The sequence below is a fragment of the Falco punctatus genome (assembly GCF_963210335.1).
Source record: "Falco punctatus genome assembly, chromosome: Z".
In the NCBI taxonomy this organism is placed as follows: Eukaryota; Metazoa; Chordata; class Aves; order Falconiformes; family Falconidae; genus Falco; species Falco punctatus.
Window position 1 is genome coordinate 41,970,878 of NC_137586.1, and position 13,084 is coordinate 41,983,961.

The window sequence follows — 13,084 nt, forward strand, 5'->3', positions numbered from 1 at the left end:
GAGCGGCGGCGGCGGCGGCGGGCCAGGCTGGGCTGGGCAGGGCAGGGCTGGGCCGGGCCGGGCAGGGCCGAGCCGAGTCGAGTCGAGTCGCAGAGCCGAGCCGGGCGCGGGGCGCCGTTTTGCTCCGCGCGGCGCCGCCGCTGCCGCCGCCACTTCCCAGAGTTTCGAAAGGCGAGGAGGGGAAAAAAAGAAAACAAAAAGACGTAAATAAATCAGCCCGGACCGCGTCTGCTCCTTCATCTTCCGCGCTCTCTTTTTGATTTTTTTTCTAATTAAAAAAAAGCCAAAACAACCCAGAACAACCAAAAAGAACAAACAGCGCGCAGCGCTGGCGGAGGAGATGCGGTCCGGTCGGTAGGAGCGAGGACCGGCCCCACCACACAAAAGGGCATCGCACCGCACCTCCGCGGCGGCAGCGCCCCGCAGGGCAGCCGTCCGCCCGCCCGCCCCAGCCGCCTCCCCGCCGGGGCGCCCCGCTCCGCTCGGCGCCGGGAGAGCCGCGGCAGCAGTAAAAGTTTTGCAGAAGGGGAGAAAACTGCCGGCGGGGATCTCTGGCGGAGCGCGCACCGGCGCCGGCGAAGGGGCTTTCCCCGCCCTCCTCCGCCTCCTCCTCGCCCGCCGCCGCACGGGGGTCGCAGCCCGCCGGAGCCCGCGGAGCGCCGGCGCTCGGGAGAGCCGGTCGGCGCCGCCCGCTGACCGCCCCCGGGGGATGTGGCAGCGGCCCCCGCGCGCCGCGGACGTCGCCGCCGCGCCTCGCTGCTGCCGGCGGTACCCCGCTAGCCCCGGGGCGGCGGGGCCGGGGCGTCCCTGCCCACCGTCGCTGCCGCCGCGCCTGCAGCCCTGATCCCCGCCGCTCCGGCCGCCAGCGCCCCCCGAAGCGGTGTGGATGATCCGCGACCTGAGCAAGATGTACCCGCAGACCCGGCACCCGGTGAGTGGCGGCGGCAGCCCCGCGGCCAGCGCTCCGGCGCGGGCACCGCGGAGTTGTAGCCATTTTCTTATTGTTGTCCGCCGCGCCGCTGCCGCCGCCCCGCGCCGGGGTTGGCTCCTCCGAGTTGCCCCCGCCCGGTGCGGGGCCGGCCCGGTGCGGGGCAGGCCCGGCGCCCACCCCGCGTCCGGCGGCTGCGGCCGGTGCGGGGGTGCTGAGCGGGCGACGCCTCCCCCCGCGGCGGCGGCGCACCGCCGTCAGCCCCGTCGGGGCGGCAGCCCGGGGCGCTTCGGGCATCGCGCCGCTACCTCCGGGCGGGTGGGGGTCCGGCGGCTGCGCCTCCGCGGAGCCCGGGAGCGATGGCCGCGGCGGGGGATGGAGAGCGGGAGGGCGGTGGGAGCCGCGGGCGGGCGGGCGAGCGACAGGGGCGATTAAAAGACCTGCCGTTGCTTGCTTGCAGGCTCCTCACCAGCCAGCGCAGCCCTTTAAATTCACCATTTCCGAGTCCTGCGATCGGATTAAGGAGGAGTTTCAGTTTTTGCAGGCTCAGTACCACAGGTAACGCTGTCTACTTTCCACGAGCGGGCTCGCTTCTCGCCGCTTTCCACCGCCGGTGCCTAAGGGGCGGGGGGGGGGGGGGCGCCGGGACAGCCCAGCGGAGCGCGGGCGCGGGGCGGACGCACCCGGGCCTCCCGCCGCATCCCGCCGCCACTACCGGCCCGCGGGGCGAGGGGCTGTCGGGGCCCCGAACCGAGCGGTGCCAGCGCTTTTTCTTGCTTTCCCCACGCTCCAGTTTGTACGGCTTGTGGTGGGGTTTTTTGTTGTTGGATTTTTTTTGAGTGGGTGGGGTGGGGTTGATGGACAAATATGTGGCTGGCTGCGCTCGTCTTCTGCTTTTCTTCAAAATGCCGCTCAGGACGCACATCTTGTCTTGGCTCGGCCCCCTCGCGCCTTTCATTGACATGTCAAGTGCTGATAACCTGGAAGTGAGGCGGCGAGCTATTTCATTATCCTTAGGTGGAAGAGCGCTGTGTCCTCAAAGTGACAAGTGAATTCTGGCAGGATTGCCTAGCGGGCTTCTGAAAACAAACAAAAAAACCGGCGGAGGTGTTCATGTTTACCATGGTATTCCTTAAAAAAAAATTACCTGCAGTATTTTCCTTGCAGTTCTATCGTCAGTAGCAGCACAGACAAAAAAAAAATAAATAGTAAAATCCAGCAACTTTTTGCTCCTTGAAGTTGTGATAAGTGTTTCATTCCTTTGTGGGTTCAGTGAAAGGAAGAGGTGTTTCTGAAACTCATCTAAATAAAAACTGTGAAAACCAAATTGTGGATTTGTAAGTGGCTTCTCAAGCTTAAGTGTCACAGGTATGAACCCCCCCGTGCTGCTTCTTGTCAACCAGTTTGTCAGAGAAAAATACTCTCCTGTATACTGCGTGCAGTTCACTTAGGAGATGAGGATGTTGCAAAGTATCTCTGAAGGAAGAAAATTACAAACCCCACCCTGAACTCCCAAGCAAGAGCTGGAATACACATTTCTATCCCTGTGTTGGAGAAATGCTTGAAAAGGGGAGTAACCTGTGCTCAGAAGAATGCCAGTTTTGTGCTGTGAAGTGTCCATGCTTTTTCCTTTTTATGTCTTGAACAGTTTAAAGCTAGAATGTGAAAAACTGGCCAGTGAGAAGACAGAGATGCAGCGGCATTATGTCATGGTAAGCAAGCTGCGTAACAAATTCAAAATGTCCATTAGCTTGGTGCACAGAGACCGAAATACATTTGGGTTGCTGGAGGCGAACAGCGAGATTACAGTAGCAGTGCTGTTGTTGAGGTGACTTCAGTGCTTCCATTATAAATCCTTAATTTCAGGGAATTTTAACTTGTTTGCAGTGGTTAGTTTCTGTGCAAAACCTCCTTTTTAACCTTTGAAGTAATTGGGGATATTTCTTCCAAATGCTAGCGGATTACTTGTCAGCTCTTTAAAGCTGTGTACAACTTCCATAGCGTACCTGGGGATGATGTTTTCACTTTGCTGACTTCTCCCAATGATCTAATGATCTCTGTAAAATGGTTTGGGATAAAATTCTTAATGTGATGGGAATAAGCAAAAATTAGACATATATGCATACAAACTCAAAGCCTGCTTCCTAGAAGAACTGTTGCACCTGGGCAGCTGGTTCATTGTTTCACTGAATTCAGGATGGCAGGGTTGTCAGCTGTGAAAGGGATTTCCTCAGTGGCTGTGGTCTGCCTGGTTAAGTAACATGCATAGAAAGACGTCTCTAAATACATAATTGCGTGATGGATCATGGTAACTCCAGAGGAGCTCTTGCTCTCTGTTCTCTTGTACATCAATGAAGGATTAGCTGTGTCCCATGTGTACATGACAAATAACAATTTTTGTATTCACAGAACGAGTAAATAACCTTGAAAAGCTCTTAACCAAGAGCACAAGCAAACATTAAGGCTCACAGTTGCCTTTCTCGTGCCTTATATGCCTAAGTCACCCAATATGCCTAAGTCTTGGAGATTGTTTGGTACTAACGCTACAGACTGAACTGAGTTTTCCTTGCAGTACTCGGGCACAACAGGGCATACTTAGATCGGTGTATCTGCTTTGGCTCTGAATTGCCATGCTCTTTCATTTTTTTGCATGCCTGCTATTTAATTGCAGCTTCTTTGTGTTTTTTTTATTTAAAATACTGAATAACCTGTCTGTTAGACATCACTGATTTATATGTGTGTCTGGCTTCAAGCACTTCAGGTGGGTTTTTTTTTGGTGTGCTAAGGAATACAATTCTGAGCATTTTCTGTGTGGCTTTTTTCTGCTTCTAATCTTTAACTGTTGTTGTGATTACTTTTTGTGATTTTTTTTGTTGTCTGTTTTTTCCTTGTGTTTTGGCTGTTCTTTGTAAATTTGACAAGAAACAATGTAGGTAAAGCAAAAAAGCCCAAAAAAATAAAATAAAAAAAGGTTGCTGTGAAATGCTCTTTCTAATTCCAGCTCTTCAAGGCCAATAAGTGTTTTAGTCTGTATGTCTTTGTACAGATGACATTTGAGTCAAAGTGAATTTTGGAATAGTTTTCACAATTGCAAGGTCTAACAGAGGAATTTTCTTCTTTCTTAGTACTATGAGATGTCCTATGGGCTGAATATAGAGATGCATAAACAGGTAGGTAGATAATTTGTTTTGTGTAAGAATGCTCTGTGTAATTTTTCCCATCAGTTTTAAAATGAATGTCTGTTGTGTGTGACTTGCTTTAATTGCATGCTTGAGTGCATTGGAAAATTTTTTGTACTTAACCTGGCCCTGAAAGTTCCATCTTGTGTATGGTATATGGGCTCTGTGTAGGTTGTGGTCTCAGCTACCAGTTGTACATTACTCGGTTGACTTGCCACATGCAGTTTCCGTATGTGCAAGCGGTCCTGTTCTGCACGGGGAGGTTGTATGTCATTAGGGATGGGTATATGGGTTGTACCTTCAGATCTGTCTGACCTTGAACCTTTGGGCTTTACTTTTTGGGATGATAGTTACAGCACAAATGCATATCAGATGTCGAGGGCGTTGTATTTATGTGTTGAAAAGACTGTTCTCTTCTGTTAACCTGAACTGATTTAAATTGGAGCTGCAAAAGCAATTGATGTACAGCCATGTTCCTGTTTCCCTTAGGGACCTTAGCCCAAAACCAGTGTCTTAGAACCTCAGGCATAAAGGAATAAATGAGCTTTCTGTGTTAGTGTAGAATCATAAAATGGTTTGGGTTGGAAGGGACCTTAAAGACCCATCTACTTCCAACATCCCTGCCATGGGCAGGGACACCTTCCACTAAGAGAAGGTTGCTCAAAGCCCCGTCCAGCCTGGCCCTGAACACTGCCAGGGAGGGGTCATCCTCAGCTCCTCAGGGCTACCTGTTCGGGTGTCTCACCATCCTCACAGTAAAAGAATTTCTTCCTAATATCTAAACTAAATCTGCCTTCTTTCTGTTTAAAGCCATTCCCTCTTGTCCTTTCACTGTGTGCCCTTGTAAAAAATCGCTCTCTGGGCTTCTTGTAGGCCCCCTTTAGGTACTGGAGGGCGGCTGTCGGTTTCATGCCTTGAAGTCTAGCACTTAGGCCAAGATTAGCAGGAGATTAGTCAGATGGAGCAGGTAGTATAAACCAGAATTTCTTATTCAATAATATGTGTTTTTAACTTTCTCTAGAGGAGAATGAATTTTCCAGTGAGGAAAGTTTTATATGGTGGAGTTTAATACTGACAACTCATTTTAGCAAATGGTTGAGCAATTTGCCAGGGTTGTTGGGGAGTGTAAACAGCAGAAATAACGAAATGGTTGGATGGGAGAAGAAAGACCATCTGAAGATTGGTTTGTACACATTTCTGTTCACAGTTAGGGATTTAGAACTTCTCTGGGTTGTGGAAATAGGATTTCTTTATCTTGTTGAGAGCAGACATACAAGTCAAATGTTTTTTTTGTATTATTTATTATATTTTGTATTCCATTAGCATCACAGTGCCACAGTACTGATTAGGGCCATTTGCACTGCATGGCGTACAAAGACAGTGGGATTTGCTGCCTCAAAGTGTTTTGCCATCTGCAGTTCCAAACTTAGGAAACCTTGTACGTACATGTTACTTTACAGGTATATATAAATTCAGATGTCCTCCTTGCAGGTATCGTGAAGACTCAACAAGTGTGTTTAACAAATGGTTGAGTGAAAAAGGCTGTGCTTGCTGCTGATCAGATCACACGTATGTGGTGACTCTCTGGACCTGATTCAGGTCACGGGTGCAGGTGGAAAGACCAGACACTGCCTCTCAGAGGTGTTGAGTGTGTTCTCAAATGAATAGCCAGATGGGTTTAGGTCCCATTTAAAAAAAGAAAAACACACACAAAACCCAAAAGAACCCCGCCTCCCCCAGTCAGTAAAGTAGTAGGTATGGAAATGATTCACAAAGACCAGACTGCTTACGGGCCACCGGCGCAGCAAATTCTTAGAGCTGTTTGAAAGCAAGCAATGCAGTCAGACTTGTTCATATTTCTGTGTACCCTGGTTTTACAGCAGTTAGTTATATGTAGACCTACACTGACTGCACAAAATTCTGTGGGACAGAATTTGCTTACAAGGGCAATGTGTAATTAAATTGTTCTAAGCAGGGGGAAAAAACCCACAGCAAAAGCCCTTCTTTTAATTTCTAAATGCTTTACTTGCGAAATTGTATACAGTTATGGCCATGGAGTAGTCAGTGATATTCTGGAGAAATAATACTTAGTTACCGCTAAGTGTGGGATTACAAAGGACTGGGGTTTAATTAAACACTTTTTTCCATTACTGTTCAGTCTGTTCAAATTAGTACTTTAAATATTGTACTCTCATGCAAAACACAATTTTGTCAGATATTGATTCAAATTACCTTCAGCTAAGGAACTTCCTTGCTATCGTTCTTAAATCTGATATAAATTTTGTATCTTATGTCTCCCCTTCTATTGACATAGTGTTTGGGGTTGGTTTTTTTTCCCCTTTTTCCTCTTGCTTCAGCAGTTGCAAATTATTTCCTATCTTGCTTTATGATCACAGCGTTAGGGTCCAATTTGGTATATTATATAGACAGTGCTGATTGTTTCATTTGGTGTGTGCAAAGCTTCTTTAGTCTTCCACCTTAAATTCCCTTCTCTTCCATCTTCAAATTTTACTCAGCTGAAATTGAGCAATTCACCGTTTTTCTCTCCACCCTGCCCCCCCCTCCCCCCGCGCTTTCTAAATTCAATCATATCAAAAATCCTGAGGGCAGTTTATCACATTATGAAATACAGACAGCCCTGCAAACCACCTACTTATTATATTTTCTTTCTTTTTTTCACTGTAGCACAGAGGCATATCTGTCTTTATTTGTTTTTCTGGGCAGACAGCCTTGGTTCCTCTCAGGTTCTTTTCCAGATGTACTCACTGGATGCCCTTGTAATGGAAAGCAGGCAATAATGCAGTGAAGTTGCCCTTCGGCGTAATTGGGCCTAGTTCTCAAGATCAGGTTAGGCTTATTCACTTATTAGATTTGCGTCTCAAAGGGTTCAAGAGCAGGACTCCCTGGAGTCCTTGGAAGTACCCTAGTAATTGGTGGCCCTGATATTTGAAACCTTTGTGTATTTTTCTTTTAAAGCTTCTGTTCTTCTTGGCTGCTCCCAGCCACAGAGTATTTATTTTTGAGAAATTTTTCACTGGAACAGAAAATGATGGCTGTGATGGAGTCATGACTCTGTGACTTAGCAAATTGATAAAAGGATAAACGTGCAGAGAGCAGCGGTAGTGAGTGTGCCTGTGTGTCTGGTGAGGGGGAGAAGGAGGGAAGAGCATCTCTTTTTTCCTACCCCTCATGTGATGCTCATCATCAGTCATCCTGTGTTGATTTTGATAGAAGACTATTAAAGTGAAACCTATGGGGAATTTGTCATTCTGAAAGGAAAGCTAATGTAATTAGTACCAATTAAAGTACATTTAGTAAATTGGATTTAATCTTAATTAAGCCTGCATAATGTTGCCAATTTTTAACAATTATGTTTGAGAACATAATTAATTTAAATTTTGGTAACTGAGTAAATAGCATTAGGCTGGTAGAATTAGTCAATTGTATTTTTTTTTACAGACAAGTATGGGGTATGTTGTGACATGTAGTGTTATAGCCTAAAATGCTAAGCTAATTTTTGGTATTTCTGTACTAGGATCAATAGAGCTTCAAAATACGCATTCCGGGGGGAAAAAAAAAAAGGCATTGGCTTGGGGGTTTTTTGGGTTGCGGTATGAACAGGTATTTCCCTGCAGTTTAAAATTTCAATATTTGCATAAATATGAATGTTTTGGGTGTGGTCTGAAGATGCCCATTTCTTACTAAGTTGCTTTTTTAAAATTTGTTTTTAAGAGGCTCAGCCGATTTATGAATGAACAGTTGATGTGCTGCTGTTTTTCTAATATACTATTGCTACTTGGTGTGGCCATTTGGTTTAATTTCTGAAATTATGCTGGTTTAATGTTATGTTAAGTTTCTTTGAATTGCTGTAATCAAATATGGTTGCTGAAGGTTTTAATTCAGAATTCTAAATATTGCTTAAAATAAGTGTCTGTATTTGGCTAGAGACAACAGATATTTGTGAATGGGACTGATGGAAGGCATAAATAGGATACAGCATTTACTTTTTACTTCAGTTATGCTTTTTGGCGATGGCAATAGATAAATTCTGAGCCAGTCTTTTTGGTTAGTACTCTGTCTTTGAACTAATTCACATGCTAGAATGTTGGATTTCAGCATTTTTGAAAGAAAATTCAGGTCTTTTAAGAAGCTTGTATTAAAAAATAAATGAAATTACTTTTTAAGATCACAGTAAAAAAAATAAAAAAATCGTGCAATCCATGTAAATTTTATTACAAGACTTGGGCAACAACCATTTGAGTGCTGCTAAAATATTAATTGGATAGAAATGAAAGGGCTCTGCTAGCTGATAGGATATCATAATCATAGCTGCAGTAGTCGATGGTAAATGATGATAAATGGCATTAGGAACCTTTTAGCAAACTGTAATAACTGCGAGGAGGGAAGCAGTATGGATTTGCATTATATCTGATACCCTCTAGTACCAAGTGGATTGCCAATACTGCTTGTTTAGCATTTTCTAAGGGCAATAGGATATTGATTTCTGACTTACAAGGAACGGCTCTATTTTCACCATTGAAAAGTATTGCAGGTTGTTAAGAAGAAATTGACTTGAAGAGGCCTGACTGCTGCCCATCATGGAGCAAATAAAGCAAAACTGCCGAAGCATGGTGGAGCAGCGAGATGGGGCCCTCAGCAATTTGTTGCTATTAATTTACCATGCTCGACAGCAAATCAATTGGCATCTACTTCATCTGCTGGAGAAAATGCTGTCCAGGGCAGATAAAAGGCCCTGCGTGGTACACGGAATAGACTGGATTGGCCAAACGGAGGCTGCAGTTAATGTGTAAATAAGTGAAATCAAGGGCACTGTTGCCAAGAAAGCTGTTTTTAATTAGGTTGGGGCTTTACAGTGAGCTATTTAAGAAAGTAATGTGGAGAGTAAGGGGAGATTTATTGCTTACTCAGTTAATGTATGGGCTGTATGACACCCCAGCCTTGAGTCTGCTGGCTTCTTAAGCCCTAGTAAATTATTTTGGTAAAGGGGTAAAGATGAGAATCAATTTGTTTAATTTAGGGCTGAGTTTTGAGCATTTTTCATCTTCATGGCCATAAAATGCATATATCACAGAGAAGTGGTTTGTATATGCACTACCTGTGTAACGGAAAAATAGTCCTTGTCCCCCCCCCCCCCCCCCCCCTTTTTTTTTTTTGGTAGTGGTCTGGGCTCAGCATGAATGTGTGTGCATACATATGTGCACTTTTTATTTTTAACACATTCAGTAGTTGAGTGTATATTGTCTTCCATTTGAAGAATACCTGGAGAGCCAGCTAAAATTATACCAACTGAATTTGTTCTCCATTATAAACAGTAGGAAAGGTTTAATAGAGATACAGGCAGTGGGTAGTCAGAACTGAACTGGAAAACTTCAAAATGAGAGAGATTAGAAGTAAAATCTTGAAGACTGCAGCTCACACAGGACTATTAAGGAGGAAGAGAAAAACAAGTGGCTTTTCCATCAAAGTCGCAAAATGTAAAAAATAGGCTGTCAAATCAGTTTGACAGCTGAGGCTTGTTTGTCCCAGTTTTAGGTTATTTAGCCTCTGAAGCCAGCAGAAAAGCTTAGAAGATTGTGAAAAGTTAGAAAATTTATTACTCTGCAGTTAAACCAGAAGCTTTTTACTTGGTAATAGCTGCTAAGTTCTGAAACAAGAGTCTGTGCTTTCTTTTCCTCATGATACAGATGTTAGACAGCCTTTCTGTGGAGAGATCCTGTTAATTACTGAAAGTTTGTTGTTTCCACATCTCCACAAGTTACTGTTGAAATAACCTTTCCCCCGCAATTGCAGAATAACTTGCATGAGGAGAAGAACTTGCATTTCACCCCGTTTTTGCTGTTTATAGGCAAAGGAAAGCGTCATTCTCTCCCACTTGTTTTGGCAGTTCAGACAGATGCTTAAGACACAGGAAGTAGCACAAAACATGCTGGGCAAATTTTAAATTAAGACATATGCTCTGTTTTCACTGGCAAAAGGCTGTGCTCTACAGTGCTTACACATAAAAGCATTTTTCTGTCTTTGAAAGATGCTAATTGCTGTGATGCTGTCTCACTGATGGTGTCAGTTTATGGGCTCACTTGTAATTACAGAGGGGGGCAGTGGTGACCCTGTAGTTAGGGTTGCCTAACACTTTTCCCTATAAAAAAATTTTGCTTTTTTTTTTTTTTTTTTATAAATGCAAGAAACTTGCCAAAAGGGACACCTTTCTGGTGAGAACCCCCAGCTGCTTTTGGGCAGCAGCGGGAAGCCCACGTCCAGCTCTTTGGGTCAGCCAGTGTGGCTGGAAATACAACTCTGCCATAGGGCTCCTGCTGAACAGTCAGAACTTGGTACCCACCAGGAGAGGGAAGCTGTGTCACCATTTTGTATATAGTAAGTAGCGCACCATTTGGTGTGATGAGACTTGCCTTCCTTTTGGGGGCAAAAAAGAAGTGCTGAGGTCATTCAGCACAGGAAAAAAACATTAATTAGCAGATGGGTTTCAAAGTGGGTATCAGGATGCTGGGATGCCCAAGCTTTACAGCATTTGTGTAAGCTTGATCCTGCCCGATTGTGTATGTGCATTGTGGTGCAGGTTTTAGTTATACACTCACTGATCTCATTACCAGTTTTCCTAGAGGACCTCTTTCAGTGCACAAAATAGACATTATGAAAGTAGAATTAAGGCTGCAGAGGCGATTGTAAATCTGGCTTGAAAATGTTTGGCTGCTTGGCTTGGCAACTGAAATAACTTAAAACATAAAGATTCAGGCATGTGAAATAATTGCCATTGTAAGCTCCTGGAGGCAGGGATTCTGATCTTGGTTTAGGTTACAAAAAGGGAAGGGGTGCTTACACAGGCCAACTACAGTATATATTGTGGACTTGGTGCATTAAAGCTGGGAAACAGAATTTGTGACTTTTAACACCAAGGCTGTCAAACATTGAGAATCCAGAGTCCTCAAACTGGGCTTACTTTTTTTCTTTCTTTTTTTTTTCCTTTTCTTTAATGAGATGTGATGTACTATTTGTGGAGCTAATAGAGAACTGAGTTCATCACAGATGTGGGCCAGTTTGTGAACAGTGCCATTATAATTGTTACGGAAGTCACTTTTGCTGTCTGCAGATCAAGCATATCTGTTACTACTGACTTTGAAAAAACCTATTTAGCCAGAAGGCACTGCAGGAGCAGAACAAAGATGGGGACGTGAAACACAGGCTGTATAAACCCATACTTGTATTAACTAACAGATGACAGTATACTTTAAGCTGAACCTATCTATACTCGAGAAATGCAATTCTATGAAGGAAATACAATGTTTGAATTAAAAATTAATCTTTATTTTAAAATACAAAAATATGAACTGGTTTTGAGAGTATTTATTTGTGTCTCTTTTTATCTGTATGTTTTTAAAGGTTTTGTCTTTGTTCAAGATGATATTTTTACAATTCCACTGGTACCTTGAAGTACTACTTCTGTAAATTTTTTCCCTTGATACTGTTCTCTTTGTGGTGGCACAAGCTCTGTAGTTCACCGTAGCAGAAGCATTCTGGCACGATGTCAGAAGCTGATGTACATAAGTTTTTGGGGTTTTTTTGTTTTTTTTAATAGTGCTTTTTAAATATAACTGAAATATGTCACAAATAGTAAATAGAACTCTAAACAGTGCTTTGTTGCCTGCGTGGATAGCATTTAGACATAAGGAATCATCTTTCCTAGCCCAGGACAGGTACGTAATGCTCTGGTATTGAACACTGTGGTGTTATGGCTAAGGCGTTTAAATGTGCAAATGTCAGGCAAGTGGAAGTTATAGTCCCAGCAGTAAACCTGAATTGGTCTCTTTATGGTTGTGTATTTGTATGGTATGCTGTATTGCCAGTGCCGGATGTTAAATCATGCCCATCCCCAGAAAATCATGAGATTGGCTTAAAATTAATCATGAGATAAAAGTAATACATTTGGGGGTATTTTTATTTCCATTTTAATTTTAAGCTGTCAGACTGTGCTTGGCTTGTGCTTCTTAGTTTTTCCTCCAGTATTCTTCTATAATTGTTTTTTGCAAGTAAGGAGTGAAAAATCCCAAGATTCATGATGAAGTCAAGGGAGCTGGATATGAAATAGAGCTGGCAACTTTTGTCATAATTTCCTATTCTCGGAAAATGCATGAACTGTACTCTCCTAAATATTAATAATAATTTCTGGAATTGCTTCTTAAGTTTTTTGGATTATATATCATAGGGTTTTTTTCTGAATTATATATTGTAAAATGGCACAGATATGCTGGTGGTAATTCCCCTTTATGTGTTAGAAGAAGAGGAAACAAAGGACACAGTTTTGAGTGGCCTCTGTCTTTTGGTCTACTTAAATGCTTTCTTTGCAGGATCTTACACTGCCAGAGTTTTCTGACATTTGCTGGAAGGGATTCAACTTCTTCAAAGGAGGAAAACTTTTCGCTGTTATGTTTTGGATGTTGAACATTGGCAATAAGAATGTATGCTTTTTTCTTGTGTTTGTTTAAAAACCTCAGCAGAGCATCTCACAGTTGAGCAGAAGTCAAAATCTGTCCTCTTCGTGCTATAAAGAATCTGCATAACAATAGGTCCTGCCACTAGATTTTGTTTGGCATGTGTCATGTCGTGTACTGTGTGCATGTTGTGTGTGATCACTGAGAGCATTAATTTTTTAAAAGCTGCTCTTTATCCCATCTTAAATACAATAAACTTCTCTTGTATTTACTCTTGTCTGCTTATGTGCGTGGCTTCTCTTAGTGTCTTGGCTGCAGAATTTGGGAATGTGAAAACCTGTCTGTGACCTCATCCTGGTTTACCCTGGAGAGAAATGATTGCCCTTAGGACTGAGTAGCACTGTGTAGAGGGCATGGTGAGGCTGTTGCTGAGACATCACCTGGGTTTCAACTACAGCTGTAGCTAGTGATGCAGATTTACTATGGCAGAAGAGTACTTTGGAAAGCAAAGG

General features: G+C 43.8%; 1 protein-coding gene across 6 annotated transcripts in view; it reads left to right on the plus strand.

Annotated features, from left to right (window-relative positions):
* The first annotated feature begins 7 nt into the window (after window positions 1–7).
* The window catches only part of LOC308056778 (transducin-like enhancer protein 4), a 97,024-nt gene continuing 83,947 nt past the window's right edge, over window positions 8–13,084 (plus strand). For 2 of the 6 annotated variants that reach the window (XM_080372610.1, XM_080372612.1), the window contains exons 1-4: window positions 8–931; window positions 1,389–1,486; window positions 2,577–2,640; window positions 4,054–4,098. In XM_080372610.1, coding sequence (XP_080228736.1) covers window positions 887–931; window positions 1,389–1,486; window positions 2,577–2,640; window positions 4,054–4,098 — 252 coding nt within the window. In that variant the 5' untranslated portion in view covers window positions 8–886. Of the gene's footprint in view, window positions 932–956; window positions 1,247–1,388; window positions 1,487–2,571; window positions 2,641–4,053; window positions 4,099–13,084 lie in introns of those variants that run through there. The other 4 variants (XM_080372613.1, XM_080372614.1, XM_080372611.1 and 1 more) reach the window with 3 other exon arrangements.